The sequence below is a fragment of the Cannabis sativa genome, chromosome 8, assembly GCF_029168945.1.
Source record: "Cannabis sativa cultivar Pink pepper isolate KNU-18-1 chromosome 8, ASM2916894v1, whole genome shotgun sequence".
In the NCBI taxonomy this organism is placed as follows: Eukaryota; Viridiplantae; Streptophyta; class Magnoliopsida; order Rosales; family Cannabaceae; genus Cannabis; species Cannabis sativa.
In genome coordinates, this window is record NC_083608.1 from 16,128,041 (window position 1) to 16,152,299 (window position 24,259).

At 32.6% G+C, this 24,259-nt stretch overlaps 3 protein-coding genes across 4 annotated transcripts; 1 reads left to right on the plus strand and 2 right to left on the minus strand.

The window, feature by feature from the left end:
• Positions 1-7,781: 7,781 nt before the first annotated feature.
• LOC115700729 (nibrin homolog) lies at positions 7,782-14,616 on the plus strand. Its single transcript, XM_030628360.2, has 13 exons — positions 7,782-8,101; positions 9,139-9,192; positions 9,472-9,736; positions 9,991-10,079; positions 11,135-11,265; positions 11,387-11,433; positions 11,519-11,627; positions 11,893-11,979; positions 12,162-12,333; positions 12,981-13,462; positions 13,767-13,828; positions 13,928-14,030; positions 14,110-14,616. Exons 1-13 carry the CDS (start codon positions 8,065-8,067, stop codon positions 14,161-14,163), a joined length of 1,692 nt encoding a protein of 563 aa, XP_030484220.2. The 5' UTR covers positions 7,782-8,064; the 3' UTR covers positions 14,164-14,616.
• A 2,678-nt stretch (positions 14,617-17,294) lies between these two features.
• Positions 17,295-19,160, minus strand: LOC115701476 (pentatricopeptide repeat-containing protein At1g66345, mitochondrial). The gene has a single exon (XM_061102463.1). It carries the CDS (start codon positions 19,158-19,160, stop codon positions 17,430-17,432), a length of 1,731 nt encoding a protein of 576 aa, XP_060958446.1. The 3' UTR covers positions 17,295-17,429.
• On the minus strand, positions 17,295-22,922 carry LOC115701475 (putative pentatricopeptide repeat-containing protein At3g01580). Of its 2 annotated transcripts, XR_009684028.1 has the most exons (3): positions 20,607-22,922; positions 19,370-19,536; positions 17,295-19,186 (listed from the first exon to the last, which is right to left on the minus strand). XR_009684028.1 is itself a non-coding variant. In XM_030629287.2 (2 exons), exons 1-2 carry the CDS (start codon positions 22,719-22,721, stop codon positions 19,528-19,530), a joined length of 2,124 nt encoding a protein of 707 aa, XP_030485147.2. In that variant the 5' UTR covers positions 22,722-22,922; the 3' UTR covers positions 19,367-19,527. The 2 variants fall into 2 exon arrangements, 1 of the variants encoding a protein (XP_030485147.2); XM_030629287.2 differs by lacking the exon at positions 17,295-19,186 and having other exon boundaries at positions 19,367-19,536.
• Positions 22,923-24,259: the final 1,337 nt, after the last annotated feature.

Here is a 24,259-nt window from a genome sequence, read left to right on the forward strand (position 1 = left end):
CGTCTATAATTTTGTGTCGGTTTTAAATTGATGCTAATGATACTAATAATGTTGGTTATGCACTGATGTCAAAGCAAATACTTATAGTATTGACAGTATAGTTATCAAGAAAGATGAAAACGTGGTGGTCACCCTTTCACCTTGGCGGAAGAGAGAGGTCTTAGGGATTTTTCTCACCAATTTGAAGTTGTCGATCTCAGAGGTTCTGGGGTTTTCCTTACCTGGTCCAGTGGACATAATTTCGATACTTTTATTTGTGAATGTTTGGACTAAGTGCTCTGTGACCCTTCCTAGGTTACTTCTTTTCCGAAAGTTAGGGTTCATGCACTTCTTATTGTGTACTCTAATCACTCCCCTTTGGCTCTCAACCTGGTTATGGATGCAAAATATTGCCCTCTTTCGGTTAGGTTCCTCAATATTGTGTGCAAGGATCCTAGATACGAAGATGTTATTTCAGAGGCTTGGAACTGTCATGTCAGAAGCTTCAAAAGTGGTCCTTAGCCTAACAAACCAAGCCCTTTGTGCATGTTTAAGACCATAAAGAGACTTGGTCAGCTTACAGACATAGTCAGGTCGATCTTTGTCTTCAAATCCCTTTGGCTAAATCATGAACACATCCTCCTCTAAATGACCATTTAGAAAGAAAAAAAATTATTAATGTCGAGTTGTCTTACCTCCCATGACTTAGCAACAACTATAGTTAGAATGATTTGAATTATTGAAGCCTTGATAACACGGCTAAAATTTCACCAAAATTTACATATGGCCTTTGATTAAATTCCTTTGCTATCAAACGAGCCTTATACCTTTGAAAAGGTCCATATGCATTCCTTTTAACTTTGAAAACCCATGTATTGTCTATCACATTCATGTTAGGTGTTATGTATTCATCATCCATTGCAATTTTCCAACCCTTATGATTTAGTGCATCCTTCATTTAACATAACTCCTTACTTATTGATTTCCACTCAGAACGACTCAGATAAGTCTTGGCTTTACAAATGCATGGCTTGGCCTAAGTCCCCATTGGATAAGATGGGTGAAGATGTTTTGCACCAGCAACTAAAATATTTATGCTTGAGGAGGATTTTGTAGCTTCTAGTTGTTCAATTTCTCTTGTAGGTACCTGATCTAGACTGGTAAGAACATCATCAAATAGACTAGCCATCTCAAAATGAAAAATAGGAGGCTCATGATCACTTACCTATTCCATGTTATGGCTGGAGATTGAACCAGATGACAAGGCAAGAGTAGCAGGTGAATGATGAGAGGAAGCTTGTATGGAGCTAGAAGGAGATGGATCCCCCTGATAAACCTCATCAGCTCAAGTTCTTAGAGAAGACAGTGACTCGTGAGGCTGCAATATGTTGAAAAGAGGTAGACCAACTAGGAATAAGGACAAAATCAAGTGTTTCAGGCGGGTGAGTGTTTAGAGAACCTTTTTCAAATGGAAAATTATGTTCATTTAAAATAACATGTCTAGAGATGTATAAATTGCCAGTGCTACTCAAACATTTGTAGCATTTATGATTATCACTATAGCCAAGGTTGACACACTTAGTGGAATGATATAAGAACTTGAGATTCTGATAAAGTCTAAGGCATGGAAAACATGTTGAACCAAACATTTCTAGAAACTTATAATCAGGCTTTTTGGAATAAACTTTTTCAAAAGGTGTTATGCTGTCTAGCACATGTGTAGGGAGTCTATTTATGAGATAGACTAAAGTCTGGAAGGCATCCCACCAATATTTTGTGGTACTCCAGCTTGTGGAAGCAAAGGTAGGCCCATTTTCCACAATGTGTCTGGGCTTGCGCTCAGCTCTACCATTTTGAGATGAGGTGTGATGGCATGAGTGATCAAAATCAATACCACAATCTGTGACAAGTCAAGTGAAGCCATGGTATTCACTACCTCCATCTGTGTGCAGTGTCTTAATCTTTCTTCTCAAACTTGTTTTCCACTAGTTTTTGAATTGAATGAAAGTCATTAGTGCTTTAGAGTTAGCTCTTAGTAGATATATCCAAGTATAACGATTATAATCGTCTATGAAATGGATATAGAACCGAAAATTGGTGATAGACATCCACCCCCCAAATATCTGAATGTACAAGCTCAATGGGTTGTTTAACATGGTAATTATTTATTTTAAAGGGAAGGCAATGAGATTTTCTAAGTTGACAAGTATCACAAAAGCTTTCATTCATATTAGCACTTTTTACATTTAACTGTTTCAAAACAAGATCTAAAACCCTAGAGGATGGATGGCCTAAGGGATTGTGCCATACATTTTTGATTAAAAAAGGAGAAGTACCAATTGTAGACTAGTTTACATTTTGTTTGGGTGAAACTAAAAGACCAAAAAAGAAATTTAAACTACTACTGGTGAAGGAATATGATTGATTTTGGTAAGTTATGGAAGGAACTTTAAGCTGATAAAGTCCATCTTTAAGTCTCCCTTGGAGCAGTACCTTCTTTGTCACCTTGTCCTTGACATAACATAAATAAGAAAAGAATTCCACAAACACACCATTGTCAGTAGTTAATTTTGAGATGCTAATAAGAATTGCGTAGTTGAGGCGTTAATGAGCCTTAGTCTGTGAGTTAATATTATTCTTCATTTGAATCCCTTCAAAAAGTCATGACTAACTACTAAACATTTCTCTCACCCTAATCAAGCAAGTACAAAACATGAGTTAACCACAATATCTAATCTCCATTTCTCGTAAATGTGCAGCCATTAGTGAGTCTAACACCCACTTGTAGGCTAGCACGACACAGCTGCCCATTCCAACACACCACCACAATTTGTGAGTGGCTAAAAACAGTCTGCCAATTCCCACACCACCACCACAGTGTTCTTCAACAGTGTTCTGCTGGTGCTGGTGTTGATGTATTGTTCAAGTGATTAATGAAAATTAATTTTTTTTTTTTAAAAAAAAACTCACCAATTTATTTATCTATTTTGTTGAAAACCAAGTAATCTTTTTTAATTCATGGATTTGAAGGATAAATTTCAGAAATAGTTGAAACCTTGAATATCAATATTGGAAAATAAAAAAAAAAAACTAAAAACTCTAACCTTGTAATTTGGGCAACCATAGAACTTTCTGTTTGGATTATCAACAGTTCTTGACGTGCAGATTACAGATTCAAACCCACAACTACAGATGGGTCTACTCCATTGAATCTCTTCCTTATGTTAGAGATTTTATAACAATGGAAGAAAATCAAGATTTATTACAACTCTATTGTAAAATAATACAAGGACTAAAATCAGAGATTGATTAAATATATGTTACAATACATATATATACACTATATATATTACATATATATATATATATGAAAGGTAGAAGAGAAGATTACAACACATGTAATATAATATATGTATATATATATAACAAGAGAATAATATATATATATATAAACACTCACTCACAACCTTGAGTGTAGATTAGTGGGGATCACCATGACTTGAACAAGGTATTACACCTTTGTCCAAAAGCTTATTTCCCCTATCTCTAAGCACTAAGGGAACTCTCTAGGAAATATCTTTGGGAATTATCAAGCCTTTAGGGTTTTCTAGCAAAGTGCTTTCTTGATAGAAAACTTCCTCTCCAAAATGAGCACCTTAGACCTCTTTATATAGTGTTTAGGATATCACCATTTGAAATTCAAACTCATAACCCCTATAGATGTTATGGACTCAAATGTAACTCTTACACACACTATAACTCCTATAGCATTAAGAATTTCAAATAAAAGTGTGTAACATCTTTTACACTCTTAATGTTGGTAATAATGGTGGAGGTTACTCATAGTAACAACTCCCCAAATGTTACAAAAAGATGTCAACTAATATAGTCATATGTTACATATTATTAGTTTATTACACATATTTAATCTATATATTATATTATTATAAATAATATAACAATCCCCCACTAGATTAAATATTATCTCTTTAGTAACAAACTTGTAACATTTGTAACATTTATTTAATCAATCAAAAATATTATATCAAAATATAACATTCCCCCACTTTGATTGACTAAATACACACTTCTAAAGAAATCTTGCTTAGGTGCATTAGGTAAAATGTCTTTCGACTTGAATTTTACCTTAGTGTAGTTACCACAAAGTTTGACGACATTTTGGTTGCCGTAGCATTGAACCATTATTCCTTTAATACAAACCGGTGATAACACACACACCCTCGCTAATGCTCACTTGAGACCGCATGTCTCGCTCTTGCACCGTTAATGGCCATGTGCAAAATTCCAATTCATGGACTCTCTAGAGAATACTCCCAATTCTCATAAGAGGCGGCACCACCTCTAGCCCATATAGGTGGAGTTTTAGTGTCTCACCACTCTTTAGACACTTCTTAAGCCTAAGTGAGTTTTCTTAAACTTAAGCTCCATTAAAAAACCTTTCGATTTTAACCCTCAATTTTCACCACATGTACTCATCCGTAGATGGGACAATTGAGTACAAAATTCACTCTATTGACTTGTTATTACCTATTGAACTTAAGACTAGATTTTTACTAGTGTTAAGATAGGTTACCATCAATGAGCAAAATACTACGGGAGTTTAGGTCCCATCCCTCGAAAATTCATGCTTTAATCTTGTACGGAGATTAAGCGATTTGTTATAACCTCTCACTATTGATTCCATGTGAATCATGCATGCCAAAAAATATAGTGTTCACTTTGTGACCACTTTTCTCCTTAAGTACTTAAGCTTTGAAAATTCAATCATAAAAGATTAATTTTCACACAACTCAAATTCTCAATAATTTTGATACCAAACATATCAAAAATATACCAATTTAGACACCAAACATGTCTAAATTCTCATATTTTATTTTTAGACACCAAGTATGTTTAAACTTTCTCATATTGGAGTCACACTTTCACATTTCATTATCAAGACAATATCTTGATTTTAAAATATAGAAGACCACTTTGTCTCTATAATTTTTCTTAACTTTAATTTCCTTCTTGAAATTATTTTTACCAAAAATTTGACACCAAATATGCCAATATTTTCACTTATGCACATAGCTAACTTGATTTAGAATTTGAATTCAAAATCAAATAAATTAATCAATAATGTCTCAACACATTTTGATTAAATTTGTGGCTCACCCCCACATTTTTACCATAAAGTGTATATAAAATATCACTTTTGTGTATTTTCCTCTTCAAATGACTCTTTAAGGCCACTTTAAAAATACCATTTGACATTTTTAGTTTTCTCAACAAAACTAAAATATCAAACTCATATTACTACTCATAAATGAGATTATTTTTACTCATAATTTTAAGGTTATCTCCTCATTGAGATTAGCCCAAAATTATACCGAAGTTAACAAAATTCTCATCAATTTTGTTCACAATTTTGATTATTTAAGATATTCAAAATTGATTCTCCAATTTTGTTATCTTTTTCACAATTTTTGAATCCACATTGATTCATTTACTTTTGAGTCCAAAATTGCTCTTCCAATTTATGGCTCATTTCACAAGTTTGGATTCACTTATGATCCATTTGCTCTTGCATGAGAAGACAATTCTCATAAGTGTAACTCTCATAGTTCATTTTTTTATCTCATAATATGAGATGATTATCTCTTATAACCCAATAAAAGATGTAACTTCTCAAAAGCTATCTTTTATTATCTCATAAAGTAAGATGTTCACTACCAAATTAAAAAAGAATTTAAAATATTATTTATTCACAAAATAGATGATAATAATTTCCACATCAATAGCAATAAACAATATTATATTATTACTATCAACATTATTATCATACTATATAACACATATATTAATATAATATGTATGTTACTAATCAACTTCTTATACGTAATATACACATATTATGAATATTAAATTCACAATATATATGTTACATATCTCATATATATATATAACATATATACTATAATATACATGTATATCATATACACATAATATATACATTAATTACACAACTATATATATTACATACCTCACACATATATAACATATATACACATTAATATACATGATATATATTATATACACATATCTCATATAAATACATAGAAAATAAGTATTTCTACATATTTAATCTCACAATATATATATTATGTCATATCTCATCATATATGTAATACACATAACTCATATACATGTTATATATTATATATCTCATATATATACACATACAAACATGTAATAAATTCAAATATCATATTATATATCACTATATATTATATGATATAAACTCATAATCATATATATGTCACATATATATAACTCATATATATATTATATATATTACTATCATATGAAATAGTAAATCACATAATATACACCACCATGCTCACCCATGAATGGTTTTCACATAAAATTTCTTATCCTTGTATTCTCACAATCTTGATTTATCTCCTCTTCCATTGAAAAGGAATAAGCTTTTGATTGTTAGAGATTTTATAACAATGGAAGAAAATCAAGATTTATTACAACTCTATTGTAAAATAATACAAGGACTAAAATCAGAGATTGATTAAATATATGTTACAATACATATATATACACTATATATATATTACATATATATATGAAAGGTAGAAGAGAAGATTACAACACATGTAATATAATATATGTATATATATAACAAGAGAATAATATATATATATATAAACACTCACTCACAACCTTGAGTGTAGATTAGTGGAGATCACCATGACTTGAACAAGGTATTACACCTTTGTCCAAAAGCTTATTTCCCCCTATCTCTAAGCACTAAGGGAACTCTCTAGGAAATATATTTGGGAATTATCAAGCCTTTAGGATTTTCTAGCAAAGTGCTTTCTTGATAGAAAACTTCCTCTCCAAAATGAGCACCTTAGACCTCTTTATATAGTGTTTAGGATATCACCATTTGAAATTCAAACTCATAACCCCTATAGATGTTATGGACTCAAATGTAACTCTTACACAGACCATAACTCCTATAACATTAAGAATTTCAAATAAAAGTGTGTAACATCTTTTACACTTTTAATGTTGGTGATAATGGTGGAGGTTACTCATAGTAACAACTCCCCAAATGTTACAAAAAGATGACAACTAATATAGTCATATGTTACATATTATTAGTTTATTACACATATTTAATCTATATATTATATTATTATAAATAATATAACACCTTATACCTTCTACAACTATTGACTGAGTTGCTAAAGTGCGACATTCTTTGGTTTCATAAGAAAAATGAAGGAGAATAGAGGAAAGGGCACACCGGTTGGTATAAAATCAGGGAGAAGAAGAAAGAGAATGACGGAGAAGAAGAAAGAGAATGAGGGAGAAGAAGACAAATTTCATATTGGAGAAGAAGACCCAAAAATATGGCGGTGGATGGGTGTTCTTCTCGTTGGAAGTTCTTCTGGTGGTGGGTGGGGGAATTTCTTCGTCATCTCGTGGTGGGTGGGGGTGTTCTGGAGAAAATGGGTCTCAAAACCCTAAACTGAACCTAAAAAATAAAATAAAAAAAAATAAGAAAATTACACGTGTTAAATTACGTAAAATGCATAATAGGAGCCACGTCAGTACTCTGTTATTAACATGAACAGAACAAGACACTATACTACAAATTTAACATTATCAAAAGTTTAAGGAGAATTGTCAAAAAAAAAAAAAAAGTTTAAGGAGAATTTTTAACGTCAAAATTAGTTTAGGGAGCACGATTTGGTAAGTCAAAGTTCGGGGGAATTATAAATTAGCCTAAATAAATAAAAAATCTAAGTTCCTCTCATTTTAACTATTTTAAGAAAAGAAAAGAAGAATAAGAAAATGAAAGGGTTGCGTGCGGCGGGACAATATTTTTGGGTTTGAAAATAGAACCAAAAAAAGAACATTTATGGATTTTTTGGGGTGCTTGGTGGATTTGTAGTGTTGACTGTTGAGTAGTAAAATCATTTTCAAGAACATACCGCAATTTGTTGTTGTGGTTTTGAATTTTAATAGCTAACACTCAACTTAACAGTATCTACGGAAGCCATGGTTTTCGGCCTCATTCCCGTTGATCCCTCCCCAGGTTAGCTTACCATTTCACTGAAATCTTCTCTCATTTTTTTCCTTTTAATTTGTTTCCCAGAAAATTTTAACAATAAATATGTAATCTTTATCATGGTATTTGTGATTTTAGGCAAAGAAACCAAAAAGTCTCACCACTGATTCATTATCCATTTTTTTTTTCCCAAAAATTAATTAATATTTAGATAGGTTTTATCTGTAAATATGAATAATGCTCTCCAAAAGTGGTTTGCCTTGTATAGTTTTCCTTGTTTATACACTGAAGGGGTTTGTGTGTGTCTGTGTAAGAAGAAAGGGGAAGTTTGTTTATGTTGGTAGGGAGGGACTTGTGTAACAAGAGAATGCTGGTGATTTGTGGCATTGAACAATGTTTCTTCCTTAATATTGATTTTAAGAAATAGATTTTAATGACAATTCCCAGGATGGATTGGGTTTATGGGATAGAAATCAGTGTACAGCAACTTCAGTTCTTGATGACTAAATTAGTGGTGTAGTGGAGGGGTTAGGATGTTCTTAAATGTCCCTTTCTTTGGTTGAGAGTTCGAATTCCCATGTTTTTGTTAGTCTTGGGCATTTAATGCCCTGGACTAGGCTCAAATGTGCTTAACCTTGAGCTGAAGATTGGATAGACTGCGGTCGGGCACTTCCCACTCTTGGTGCAACCCATGATTTCGAAAGGACAAAGGGTATGGCACCACTGACAAAGGATAAATGAAATAAAAAGCAATTCTAGATAATTTAGATGTATACCCTCTATTGCAATTAATTTCAGTTGAAGAATATGGTTTAGTTTGTCTCACCGGTTTGTGTTTTCTTTGTGCTTTGATATATAGGTTTTTGGCCTTCTACCTTACTTTGGATCTTCCATCATATAGTTTCTTAAACCCTTTTGTAACTTTAATGAAAATACAATGTTTATGGAACAGTTTGCTGTGGTTTTGGTTGGTCTTTATTTTTTGATTTTATGTTTTTTTATTTTTATTTATTTATATTGGCTTTAGATCTTTACTGAATCACTGAGTATGATTAACACAACAGGTGAAAATAAATACTATATCACTGCAAAGGGTTCATACAAAGTGGGTCGCAAAGGTACAATACACCATGTCTATTTTGTATTATTTTTCTTTATCCATGAGAATTACAACGTTAGGAGAATTTTGCAAATTGCAATATGAAGCATGAAAATGACAACTACCATGTTTAATTATCGTCCTGAAAACCTAAATGACAACCACACTGTAGATTGATGAAAAAGGATGTGAAAATACTCTTTATCCCCAAATGAGAATGTTGCAATATGGAGTTCTTTTTTTATAACTTTTTCTTTTTAAATGAAAATTTTATGTATGGCCTTTTATGTCATTGTAGGGTGTGATATAATTATCACAAAGGACAAAGGTGTTTCTCGGGTCCATGCAGAAATATTTGTTGATGAGATGACTTCTGCTAATCCCCCACATACGAAGACTTCTAATTTGTCCAACAAAGTTCGAATTAAAGATTGCTCAAAGTATGGAACATTTATTAACAAGAGCCTTGGGTCAATGGAGAAAGTCCATGAGTTCCCAGGAAAAGAAACAGTTTTAACAGATGGGAACCTGATTTCATTTGGAACTGGGAATGCAACATACAGGTATTCTCTCTCCCCCTTGTTTTCGCTCTTCTAAGTGTTGCTATTGGCGAAAGCAACGAGTAGGAAAGTGTTTTTGGATAGAAAGTTGTACAATTATTTGAAAACTTGTGAGTTTATTAACGTCATTGTCTCTTTAAATCGTAGCTGTTGCTGGAGAATTTAGATGTAGTTATATTTGTTGGTATACTTTTAGTGGATTCAACAAGCGAAAAATTTCAATTACATGTGCATCTTCCTTGTGTCCAAATTGACAGGTTTTCTTTTGTTCCATTCATTATTTGGGTCTACTCTTTGGAGCCCCACCAAGTGACTCAGTCCTTTCAAGATAAACTTTCATTAATAGGTTAGTGAATAAATACTGCTAGCAACGATTTGATACCGAGTATATAATTGTTAAAAGTTTTTTCTTTGATTTTTTTCTTCTTTTTTTTTTCCTTGAAAGAAAATGTCCATATCTTATGGCTAATAAATTTATTGGTTGCTGGATATCAATAATCTCAAAAGTATTATTTCTGCTATAGGTTATTTTCTTGTACTAATTACATAACCTCGATGCTTACAAAGAGACAACAAATTCAACCAAACATAGATGAAGAAGGAAGCCTCCAAAACACAAATGAACTTTTCTTTTTCTTCTCTAATTCAATAAAATAGTATGCCACCCAACTCCCCTAACTTTGCAAATCAAGTATTGGCTATGTAGTTAGTTTTGCTGCTGAATATTAACACGGTTGTGGGGTTGGGGAGTCAGTAGCTTGGCTTATACCGCGTGTACCTAAATTTGGTTGGCATTTAAACTGAGTTTTTCAATAGTATATTTCTTGACATAATTCATACAAACAGAAAGAAGGGATGGAAAATCACCAAGAAAGAAACGGCAAGAATGAATTACAGATAAATTGGTGGTTCTTTGGATGTTTCAGTTTATTTTTTTTTTAGATATCTGTTTGTCTGATTTAGTTAGCTATTGGAGTACTTGTTTGTAAACAATAAGATGATACCTTATCCTCTTAACTTCTGTATTTTTTTCTTTCTTTTTTTAAACCTTACCTATCAATAATATTAGTCTCTGTTTCTTAATAAAAATAAAAGAAAAAAAAAAAAATCAAAGAACAGATGATGTCATATTTTGCCCCATTACAAGTATGGTTTAGTTTTCACTCATCCTGCTCTGGCCACCGTATCCAAAATTAGTATGGCACAAGTTATCTATGTATATCCTGAGATCAAGATGCTGCCTTCAAGTGATTTTTTAATTATTTGCATTTGATAAAAAACATTACATAATATTTCTTGATACCCCATTTGATGCCATCTAGTACTTGGCATTTGATGTGTGTTTTTTTCTAATTAGTACATAAAGTGAGAGTTACTTGGTATCTTCTGTTTTGATCCCAGGTGCTGATATTACTTACAATTTCCACCAAAAGTGCACCCATGTACTTGTTGATGAGCTGACTCCCTTAAGAGAAGAGTTACTAGATGCTATTGTGGCGAAGAAAGCTTGTGTTCAGATTAGCTGGGTTGAAGTAAACAAATGTTTCATATTCAATTTCAAATGTTATTGATTACATAAATTTATAGGAACATTTAAAAATGCAATTATAGTTTATTTAACTTTTTCTTATGTCAGTGTTAATTTCTCTGTAGACAGTTGCTGAAGAGAAGATTTGCACTGAAATCCCTAGCTGCAGCGAGTAAGTTATTATTATAGATAGTGATTATTATGTGTAGATTTGGAATTATCACTCTAATCAAAGTATCATTTCTGATCTTTATCAGCCACACCCCAACTCTCTCAGTAGAGGATGTCTCAGTCAAACTTGCAGACCCGGGAACTCGCGAAAATTGTTTGGATGGATATACTTTTGTGTTGGACTCGATAAACAGTGTAAAATTTTGGCCCCCATTTATGTAATGTATATTTTTATATGAATATATTATAACTTTTGTGTTTATAGTTGATAAGGAGCTTTTATGACTATGCCTATTACACAACAATTCACTCAAAAAAACAGACAGTAGGATCAACTACAGTCATAATAATTTTTGATTTTAGGGCTAAATGTGATTAATAACCTCAAGATTGTATATTCCTGAGCTACATAATCACAACAATCTAATTTCATTTGGTTTGTTCTTTTCTACAAATACAGTATAAATACCGAAATCAGTTGAAGTCCCTATTAGAGCTAGCTGGAGCAAAGATTCTTTCCATTGAAGGGTTTAGTTCAAGCAGTCAAGTATGAATCTCTCTTTTAAGACAAGCTTTGTATTTTAGTTGCCGTTGAAAAATATTTTTATTAATATAAATAAACTTGAGGGAATTATTTTATTCGTGGTTGTCTTTCTAGAAAAATAAGGCTGTATATGATCTTTGTTTAAAATTGTCCCTATCTGAAACCTTTTGAATGAATTCTTCCAGGGATCAAAACATGAAGAAAGCAGTTATGTTGTTTGTGTCATCCCCGGAGGGTCATCCTACAAAATCGATTGCTTTAATAAACTCAATGCAGTATCTAGAGTGAAGGAAATAGACTTGATACGGGCCATTTTAACTGGGATACTGGATCGATCCATTTTGATATCACCTTGCGGTGAGTTTGTTTGTTTTGCTTGTGATAAATTACAGCTTTGTTATTGTCTTTCTTTCCAACAATTGTTGCTGTAGATGATCAAATGCTTCCAAAAGTTTATCGCTTCGGGTCCCTCATTTTCTTATTAGTAGAGACTAGAATACTGGCTAAGCTAATGTGTCTGATGTAAGACGGTATAGAAAGTAAGAGTAAAGAGGAGAGGGAAGAAGAGAATGATAATTCAATAATCTGTTATGATTACAATCATAAATTGAAATTCACAACTAGTTTAATATTTTTATAGTAAAACACTTACAAATTACCATCCTGTGTCTTCTAGTTTAATATTTTGCTTATCAATATGTAATTATATCCCTAAAATATTCCTAATTATTAAGATAGTTTCAATTAACTTGTGTACTTATCATTTATTTGGTTCCATTAGTCAGAAAAAGATTCTTTATAGTTGGTCTTTCCCTTCTTCACTTCATGCATATCTCATGTGTATTTAATTCTCATAATTTACAAGGCAAAATAATAATCTCCTCTGCTGTAATTTAGACATATAATTCTATAGAGATGTGATCTCAATCTACATAATCATGCTTGTAAAATTATTTGTATCATAAATATATTTATAATGAAGTAACATTTTGAACTCGGTGCAGTAGTTGTATCATCCTCATGCTCCACAGATGAGACATTTGTAGAAGATTCTGAAGCTGAAGCAGAAGCAGAAGCAGAAGCTGTAACGTCTTCGGTCCATGTAACTGCTGCCACACATTCCGAAGAAGTCATTGAAATTGTAACGCCAGTTCTTCCTCCAACGACTGCTTCTGCACATTCTGAAGAAGTCATTAACATCGTTACACCAATTCCTCCAACGACTATTGCACCTGCAGCAGCAGTCATTGACACTGTAGATAACATGGATGAACAGAAGGATTGTGCTTTAAAAATTAATTTATCAAGCTTTAGGGGCAGTAGTAGTACCAGTAGTCATGTCAAAAATGACAGGGTTAGCGAGACGGAAGGTGAAAACTTGGATATCATTTACAGCCAGAATTTAATTGTTCGGGATATGAGCGCTTCTTCTACAACCAGACGTACTGTAAACAATGAAGTTGTTAACTTCAAACGTTTCAGAAAGGTAATTGTGCACTTCCCAGTGGGGAACCAAATGGCATGCTTTATAACTATTTTAAGTTTGATATTTCTGCAATTTATTTTATTCTGTTATATGAACTTTTGTTACATTTAAATTGGGCATTGAACTTTCTCTTAGTTCTGCAGAATATCTAATGTGTAGTAAACGGTATATGATTAAGTGTCTATATATATTGAATTAAAATCCAAGTCATATATTATCAATTTTCAATGTAATTTCTTATCTGTATTTTTATTTGAATGATTACAAGTTCTTATCTGTATCTTTATATGGAATTGAACTGTAGAGAGATACTGAATCTGGGAATAGCTTTAACAACCTGATTCCGTTCTCGAAGTATCCTTACAAGTAAGATTTGCCTTCGACTATGGCTAACTCCTTTCTTTGTGATGTTTAAAGTATATTCAGGTGTTTGATATCATTTCCATATATGCTTCTTGATAACAGAGAATCTGACAACGGAAATGAGGAAATGACTGAGTTTGTAAAAGAAGAGAAAAGAAGAAAGCAAATGGAAGCAGTTGCCGATGACTTATTTAACAACGAAAGGGTGAGTAAGATTTCATTTTCTAAACAAATCAGAAGAGAATATGCATGATGATGACTCGTATTGTGTACCAAATGTTCAGGGAAGGCGTCGTGGAGTTGCAGGCTCAATTCAGGGAATTTTGACTCGTCGCTAGTAAAAGTTAACGACTTCCTTATAGAAGAAACACAAAGGTACAGACCTCCCTTAAATATTTAAGTATTTGTTGGTGCATATTCAGTCAATGAAGTATGATGAAGTTGCTCTTCAAAAACTGTCCCGAAGAGATCCTGCATTTGTGTTGTTTGATAGTCGAAAGTAGAAACATCATCAACAATTTTCGCCGATGCATCTTCACAACGATTAGTGGTAGCTCCCTTTTAAACCTTTCTTTGAACCAAGGGCAAGGGCTTCAACTGATTACAATCTCAAGGAGATAAATAGGATTAATAGTACTACTGAATGGCCAAAATATGTATAGCTTCACCATATAGGACTTGTTAAGCTCAAAGATTATTGTTAGCATTGGAAATCCAAACTAAATTTTTGTAAGAATTAAAGGCAAGTTCTTTTTAGTCAAGTGATTTGGAATGTCATGCTTTTAGATCAATTTTCTTACAAAGAAACACAAAATAATGAAATGTTAATTCTAAATTTGAATGTTTATAACTAACTTTATTATAAGTTAATGACAAAAAAAAAAAATATGGTATTTATTTATCTATTTTATTCACTATCCATCACATATAAAAAAGACACAGTTAAGTATATACGCAATTTTATACCCATATTATACATCAATAATACGAAATCTAGATTACACTCATGTGTGACAAAACAAAATATATGAAAAAGATACTTGGAAGTACAATTTTGATTTTTTTTGATACATTTATAATTTTTTTAAAGTTTTTTACGAACACAAAATAATGTTAAATAATACTTAGTGAAATCAAATATTACAAAATAAATAAACTAAATAATATCTTCTAAAATTAATAGTTCTAGAAATTAACTAATATATTTATTTAAAACTATGATATATATATATATTTTTTGAAATTGGACTTCTTGTATTTATATATAGTGATAGCTAAACATAATTATTTATACTATATATATTTTGGCAAAACTACAGTTATCAAAGGGTTCCAAAAAAAAAATCTGGTTTAAAACACCATGGTAAATCTCTTTTGGTTCCAATAATTTTTTCGACAATCAGAGCTACTGACCTTCCACAACCCTAAATCTATCTCTTCCAACAATTCCAAATAAAAAAAAAAATAAAACAAAATTCCAAACTATTATGAGAAACTATTCAAGTTTGTAAGTATTTCAATGCCTTGTATAAACTATGGATTTATGCTAATATTATTTCTAGCCATTCAACTTTAACTATGGAATTTCGAATTAGAAGTTTATTACAACCATTCATATCTCAGCTTAAGGTAAATCCAAAGCTTAAAAATCTCATTCAAAATTATAAATTATTTGGTTCTTGAGATTATAGGTAAATCTAAATTGGTTCTCTATTTTGATTGATTGGTTCTTACCTGTTTTTGCATTGTGTTTGGGTTGGGTGTACTTCACATGTTGCTGAATTTGGTTGTTTTTATATTAAGTTGTTGTAAGGGTTGCTAAATTTGTTTGTGAGATTGTTAGATGAGTTTGGTTATTATTTTTACATGGTGCTCAAAAGGGTTGCTAAATTATTTGTAAGGGTTACTCTAGTTGATTTTTTTTTAGACTTGTTGTAAGGATTGTTCTTGATTCCTTATTATTTTTACCTACATTAACTCATTCCAATTATACTGAGGTGTAGGAGGCATAGAAGATGAAAAACTGTCAGCAACACAGTTAGGAGGATTCTCTGTAAAATATCATCTCCTAAATCAGCAACTCGCAAAGAATTATTATCATGAACATATTATATTTCTTTTAGAAAAAACTATCTATATCATAAATTATTCTCTCCTTAAAAGATGGACATAAATTTCTCAATTTCAACTATAAATTAACAAACAAAGTTGTCAATGTTTATATAACAATGAGTAAAAATATAATATTGAAGACATATTTTACCAAAAAAAAAACATGTAGAACCCGCAAAGATAATATTACAGAAACCTCCTTTAAATTAGGTGTCTAAATCATAAATTACTCTCCTTAGAAGTTGGACATAAATATATTGCATAGTTAACATGATAACTTTCATAATTATATGTTTAATATATAAATTCTATTATATCCTGAATATATAGTTATTCATGATTATAATATTGTCTATACAATAGAAAATAATCATATGATTATATACTTCAAACTATTTAGTCCCACGATTTATCAGTGCACTGGATTTATATTGACGTGTGATAATCAATGATGTGGTTTACTTACACTTGTATAAGTGGAATGTCCTTTTCAGGTCATTAGCAAAGTAAACTAGTATCAAATGTATCGACTATACATCAAATTGAACTGATATTGATAGTGAAAAAGATATCATAAACTTACTGTTATGTCTTTTCTAAGTCAATGTCACTTAATTAATCTTAGGTCAATTGATCTCAATCCTAAGATGGTTAAATTCTAACTTAATTTTACTATACGGGTTCTTTGACTTGTTCGTTACCAGCTTACCTGTAGGACTAGCCCATACTTACATCTTGAGAATTTGGTAGTGCAATTGAGTAGGATCATTAATCACAGATATAAAATCTATAACTTCTATTAGAAGTGAAACTATGCTTTTCTTAAAGCTTGGGTTAACGCAATAAATGATAGAGCGCTTATTTCAGTAATTATATTAGTTTACTGAAATATCATTTACAAGTAGCTAAGTGCTTTAAGGATAAAATACATTGAAAGGTAAAATGGTAAATTTATCCCTATTCAATATAAACTGTTTATAAAGGATTATTGACTGTTTAGATTGTAACAATGAATAATTAAACGTATCCATATTTGACATATAGAATTAGAAGTGAAATTTCAAAATGCTTTATTGATGCTATATATTATTGGTTTCGGGAGAGCTTTTGAGGTTGGTTTTTGTCTTGTAGTTTATTCATTTTTAAGTTATGTAGTTCAATTAGTTAATGGATGGTTTATTGTGGACAATTGCCATATATGATGTGTTCCTAGCTAATACCTTAATACCTAGGTCAAGCTATATATTTGATTCAAATAAATGAGTGTTGTGTTGATTCCCTATTGAGCTTTAATGGCCAAAAGATCTCTCATTAGTAGTAGAGCTTTTATAAATAATAAATCTAAGTTGAACATATATACATGCAAGCATTTTATTATAGACATTATTATTATGTTGAGTTCATGAATGAATCACTAAAAGCTCTAAACTACTATTTATATAGAGATTGAACAGAAATATAACTGTTATTTTATTTTTGACATATATTAAATTCAAAGTACTTTGGAAGATGACTGAAACTTACCAAGTGAACAAGAAGCTTTACAGTTAGCAGTACTTGGAAATGTATCAAGTATTTGGCAATGAGGCCTTAGCCCTTCATGAACCATTTCATTGTGAAGTCTAAGGGCCCTTTTCTTGTCTCCCTTCTCAATGTAGTTAACGATCATTGTCTCGTACAAGCACTCGTCTCTAGCTAGCGAACGGTCTTTCATAATCTGAAAATGCTTCTCTGCTTCCTCCATTTTACCTGATTGGCAGAAGCTCTTTATCAATGCTGCAAAAACAGACGAACCCGGAGATAGTAGCATGTTCTCCATTTCATAAAAAAGCTTGACAACTTCTTCAACATCACCTTTTTTCTCATAGCCATTAATCAGAGTAGCATAAGTGATTTCATTTGGTTTGAAACCTTTATTCTCTAATAATTGAGTTAATGCTGCATTAGCTTTTTCCATATCTCCATTTTCACAAAGCTTCTCAATCATTTCATTGAAAGCAGAACAACTCGGAATAAAGCTCTGTTCCACCATTCTTTCGCAACTTCTTAAGCTTTCTTCTAATCTTCCTGCCTTGGCAAAGCCCTTAATTAGGTAATTGAAAGTCTCATCATAAGGCTTCAAACCAATGTCTTCCATATCTTGCATCAAGCAATTTGCTTCTTCAATTCTTCCCTCTTCACAGTAGCCTCCTATAAACAGCGTAAGAACAAAAGGGTTTGGCCGAAAACCTCTCTTCAGCATTTCTTCATAAACAACCCAGGCAGAGCCTAAATTTCCTAGCTTCACTTTAGCATAAACAATCAAAGAGTAAGCAATGGTGTCAAAAACCATATTCTTTTGCAACAATCTTTTCAGTATCTCCACACCATCTTCAACTCTACCTTCGTCTAAAATCCTCAAAATCAAACTAGTGTTGATGATCACAGACGGAGAGCATCTATTTCCATGGATCCTATCCAACATTCCAATTACTTTTTGCAGCTTCCCTTCCTTGCACAACGAGCTAATTAATGTTCGAATCGTTGTTCCATTAGGGTATATCCTTTTTGTAATCATATGCTCATAAATCTTCCAAACTAGAGTACTCTGGCCAGACTTTTGAACAACGTGCACCAAAGTATTGAAAGTTGCAAGACTTAATGAGAACCCATGTTCTTCCAAATAGCAGCAAACTTCAAAACCAGCCTCAAACATTCTCAATCTAGAATAAGCTTGTATAAGCAGATCAAAAACAAATGGATTCGAAGCAGTATTTTTATAACTACTAAGTAGTGAATCCACCACTAGGAATCTAGAAGAGTCTCCAGAATTTTTCTTCAAAACTGATTCAATCAAAGCTCTAGCATCCACATTCAACCGAGCTTGGACCAGAATATGAATGGCTATGCAGTAAGACTGGACTCCATGCTCAGATTTGTTTCTGTGAGATGACCAATGAAAGAAACCCAAAGCCTGCTTTGCATCAATGGGTCCCTTCAATTCCAATAGTACTTTCTCAACAAGTAGTTCATCAAGCTCAACATGATGAAATTTTTTAGTGAGTGTGTCCCAATCTAAACCACTTCTGAACGAATTACAAATGGAAGTGACAACATTAACTGATGTTGCCTCTGTATGAATCAGTTGGATTCTTTCTGACTGTGAACCATAGCAATGTAGTTTCCCACACGATTTCAAGGATTTCGAGATTAAAGATGGAGCTAGTAGGCGGAGTAAGCTCATATTATGCGAAATTCCTCAATGTAATACTGTCAGATGTCAATGATATCGTTTTATCAGTTCTAAATATCAAACTGGTAGTACTAAGGATATAGGATTTGTTGGAGACCAACTATCAAGCCCTCCTTTTTTACCTTTACAGTATTAGAATAGTAAAACACATAGTAAACAAGCAAATGTTGAAACTTGAATTGGTATATAGACTTGCATACCTTAAAATAAGCCAAGCCTACTTAAATATCCTTCATACGCACGGGAACATGCTAGCTTTCATTGAACACAGACATGCCACAAAGGCATCTTATCCATTTTCTATTTAGTGTTGCAGATGCTTTACTGATTCTCCTTGCAGTTGCAGACTTTTGTATAGTCATGAGAGCTAATCAAAAAAAAAAAAGGAAATGAGATTGAGAAGATTAGATGGCTTAATCCATTACAAGATAATTAGGAAAATTAATAACAGATATAACTCTAGATGTGATATAATTTAAGTACTTTTGGTGAGCAATTATGGGAGGAAAGAAACGTGCAGAGGGCATCCCCCTTTCGTAAATAAAAAAGAAGAGGGAAAAACACTCCTTAACATGCCTATAACTATATAAATACATACATTATGAACTAAATCATTCTGTCACATGATTTTTGCTTCACATTCATTGACAAAATTTACAGGAGCCAAAATGAATTGCGATTACTATGCCAATGAAAACATGTAACCGCACTAATGGGTGCGCTGGTTTAGTGGTTTGCTTTAATACTTTTCTGTCTCATTGGTTTGACTTATATAAGAAACAGTAGCAAAGTTTCTATATGACAAACTTTCTTGAAAAAACAAATATAAATGTTTTGCGGGGATCTTCGTGCTTTCGTCTTCCCAGACCCTCCAGCAATTACTTTGCTAATAACTTTACCTTCTGAAATCTATAGCTGTTATATTTACAGCTCATTAATATCACTACATTTAATTTAGTATATCTATCTACACTAATAGAGTCAAGACAAAGTTATTTGTGTCTTGGTTAACACCACTACTCTATAGACATTGATAGGATTGACAGCACCATTTTAGAGAAGAATGTGCCTAGAGTCTAAATTTGAAGGAACCTTATCTCAACAAAATCGATATCAAACAAAACTTGCCAAAATTTTGTACAATGTTGGCTCACTTACACTGATAATTGAAGGCTTTTCTTTTCAGTTTTATCTTGGAGCATAATGAAAGTAATTACAAAAAGAAGAGTTAAGATTCCATTTTGTACTTAATCTTTATACCTCCGTTTTCTTAAAGATCATAGAGTCAATCTCTCCTTATCAGGTCAAAGCCTTATTTTCAGTGTGGTTTATCCTATTCCCACAGAGACATTGGAGGGAAGAGTAGCATTTTCCTAAATTATACTGGGCTTAGGAGAGTACTTTATATTTTCATTTTCATTTGTATAACTATAATACCTCGCCATCATGATGCAGAAGTTCAATATCAGGAAGATAAGCTTCTTGCCTCATCTTCAACTCCAACATACTCAATAATTCGTAAATCTGATCAGAGTCGGGGTGAAATCTATCACCAGCAACAAAGCTATAGATGTTCTTTCCTGCTTCAACTGTACTCTCACCAAATGTCTTCTTCAGCTTCTTCTCCTTAATTAGAGTTCTAAGTTCTGCCACACTTTCCCATTTCTCGTCCACGGCATAGATATTTGACAGCAATATATAATACCCTGCGTGGTTAGGATCTAACATAAAAAGATTCCTGGCTGCAACCTCTCCCAATTTGACATTGTGATGAATACGACAAGCACCAAGCAAAGCTCCCCAAACATGTGGCCCTGCTTGAAATGGCATTTTGTTGATAATGTCCATGGCCTTTTCCAACTCTCCAATGCGACCCAGAAGATCAACTATCATTCCATAATGCTCAGAATTTGGTTTCAGTTGGTATTGCAGCATTGTATTAAATATTTCTAACCCCTTTCCAACTAGACCTGAATGGCTACAAGCTGATAAAACAGAGAGAAATGTGACGCTGTTAGGTCTAACACCTGAATTCTTAACCATTTGATCAAATATATTTATAGCTTCTTCTCCACACCCATGGATTGCATAAGCTGCAATCATGGCACTCCAAATAAAAACATCTTTATTCACAACTCCTTCAAATATTTGGAAAGAATTATCTAGGCTACCACACTTTGAGTACAAATCTATCAGTGAAGCTCCAACAAAAATGTTCTTGTCAAATCCCCTTTTCTGCACATAGCAATGAAGGCAGAGAGCTTGCTGAAGAATCCCGGACTGTGCACAAGCTGCCAGAATCTTCACCATAGCAACAGCATCAGGTTTAATCTCATGTAATAACATGTAGCAAAATATCCCCATTGATTTATGAGGCATTCCATTATGAGCATAACCACCTAACAATGCAGCACAAGAAACCACATCTTTCGTGGGCATTCTTTCAAAGATATTTACTGCTTTGTCAGGGGTGAGGCACTTCATGTACATATCAATTAGAGATGTAGATACCAAGACATCCAGCTCAAAACCTTTCCTAACAGCAAGTTCATGAATCTTAATACCTTCTTCTAAGTTACAGGCAATCGAACATGCCTGTAATGCATTAACAACTGTTACTGAATTGGGTTCAATTTTCCGATTAACCATTTCAGAGAAAAAATCTAATGCTTTCACAGCAGCCCCGTTAAGAGCATAACAGGCAATAATTGAGCTCCACGATATCACATCTTGTTCTGGCATTCTATTAAACAAGCTAGTGGCAGATTTTACAGAACCTGTCTTTGCATATAGATTCAAAAGTGAATTGACCAAAGATAAATCAGTATTAACGCCCCTCCTAATGACAAAGCCATGTACACTACTACCAAGCTTAAAATTGGATAACTGAGCACAAGCAGAAACAACACTGACAAGTGTCACTCTGTCAGGATTTAAACCTTCCAACATAACCATTTGGGAGAAAAAAATTAGTGCTTCTTCAGGATATCCATTTTGCTCATACCCAGTAACCATTGAAGTCCACAAAACAACATCAGGCATAGAAAATTCCTTAAACACTTGTAAAGCATCATCCATAAGCCCACATTTTGAGTAGAATTCTACTAAAGCAGAACCCACATACATGTCTTCACAAAACTTTCCATGTTTCTTTATGAACCCATGTAATGTTTTGCCATATCCCACCGCCCTTAACCCTGCACACGCCTTAAGAGCAATGGGTACTGTAAAATTATCAGGCTTTTCATCATCAGCTCTTCCAGTAGATACCATGTTGTAAAAGAGACTCAAGGTCTCTTCCCACTGTTTATCTCTACAATAGCTCCTAAGTGCAGCATTCCACAAATAAACAGTCCTATGAAGCGTTTCATCGAACAGTTTGCGGGCATGCCCAATTGATGCATATTTTGCATACAAGACATTGAGTTTTGTGGCAAAAAAGCTATCTTGATGAGTAAGGCCGGCTTTGAAGGTTTGACAATGAAGCTGTGCCACTGATTTCAAACTATTACATGATTCAAACAGATTAACAAGCAGTTCCCTCCTTTTCATTAGGAAAAACTAAGTGCCTAATAAGAAAGGATGGTGTAAAGCTGGATTAAAAATGAAGGCTTTATAGTGTTTAACTTAGTTGATTTGCAGTAGTGTTACAGTCTTTTCACATTCGGGTTATATAAACTTAATTATGTATATATATGTGCATATATCCATGGTTGGTGGAAATCCCATATAATATAATAGAGAAGATAGCAAAGATTAGATACCTGATAGAAGTAGCAACAGCGAGTGAGAGGGAGAGAATGGTTGTGAGAAATAATGTGGCGCTGCTTAAACCGTGAAACTTTACTCAGTGACGACCAACTGCATTGATATTTGCTACTCTAAATTGTGTTTTGTGTTGCATTGTATTTGATAGTATTTTGTTGGGTTACATTGTATAGTATTTAATACAATGTTTTGCTGAAAAATAATAATTTTTTATATAAACAATTAAGTTTAATTTCTAATTGTAAATAAATACTAAATACTAAATTTAATTTTGTGTGATACTAATATTTAAGTTATAATTTTAGAACTTTTGTAGATACTTGACTTTTAAATGTTAAGTAAATTGTAAGAAAATAACATGTAGATAATGTAAATATATTAAAAAAATATTGAAAAAAAGTGTTATGGGATTCAAACCCGTGACATTGTATAATATGTCTTACACCTCAACCAACTAAGCTATGAATACTTATTGTATACAATACACTTAATTTTACTTAAATAAAAGCCTAATAATTTTTTTTTATTTTGGGCCCTAAGCACGGGCTTAGTCCGCCTATACCTAAAGGCGATCCTGGATAAGTGATGATATGACACAAAAGTTGGTCATCCCCAAATCTTCCTCAAAGATTAGTTAATGAACATATCTTAAAGAAATACAAAAATTGTCCAAAATTTATGAAATTTTTAAGAGCATGCTTCATTCCAATTTTGATCACTCAAAATGTGTGTAACATGTCTTTTATCAAATCATTGCATGCAATTTAAATTAATCTAAATATTAATTAAGCACAAAATTTATAAATAAACAAAGTCTCATAAGTTTATTTTTTATCTTTCTTTCTACTAATATAAACAAACACATATAAATTTCAGAAGAACTATACTTTGATCTCATATATTAATAAATATATATTAATTAAGAAGGTCTTGTCTTTTGAGATGTTGTGAAAAGTTCCTTAGTTTGTTTGTTCCTTAGTTTGTTTGTTTCGTTCTAGTGGTTATTTGTAATAGTGTGGCGGGACAGTATGGCTTCAAGCAGTCAAAATGCTAGTATTCTAGCAGATCAGTATGCTGAAATCAATATTGAAGGGGAGGAAGAATGGATACTGATTGAGGATGAAGCCGAAGGTGACGAACTGGTGTTTGATGATAGATGGTGTTTATAGGCAGGTTTTTAACGGGCAGATCGATCGACTTTGATGCAATGAGGCATTTGATGGCATCTCTTTGGCAACCGGAAAAAGGGGTGTATGTCAAAGAATTGGAAACTAATCTGTACTTATTTCAATTCTACCATGAATTGGATATACAAAGTGTTA

Excerpts from the sequence above, each read along its gene's own strand:
- LOC115701475 (XM_030629287.2), bottom strand. The coding sequence starts at position 22,721 with ATGAAAAGGAGGGAACTGCTTGTTAATCTGTTTGAATCATGTAATAGT.
- LOC115701476 (XM_061102463.1), bottom strand. The coding sequence starts at position 19,160 with ATGAGCTTACTCCGCCTACTAGCTCCATCTTTAATCTCGAAATCCTTG.
- LOC115700729 (XM_030628360.2), top strand. The coding sequence starts at position 8,065 with ATGGTTTTCGGCCTCATTCCCGTTGATCCCTCCCCAG. Across the intron at positions 9,193-9,471 it reads ATACAAAGTGGGTCGCAAAG|GGTGTGATATAATTATCACA; the intron begins GTACAATACACC and ends ATGTCATTGTAG. Across the intron at positions 13,463-13,766 it reads ACTTCAAACGTTTCAGAAAG|AGAGATACTGAATCTGGGAA; the intron begins GTAATTGTGCAC and ends ATTGAACTGTAG.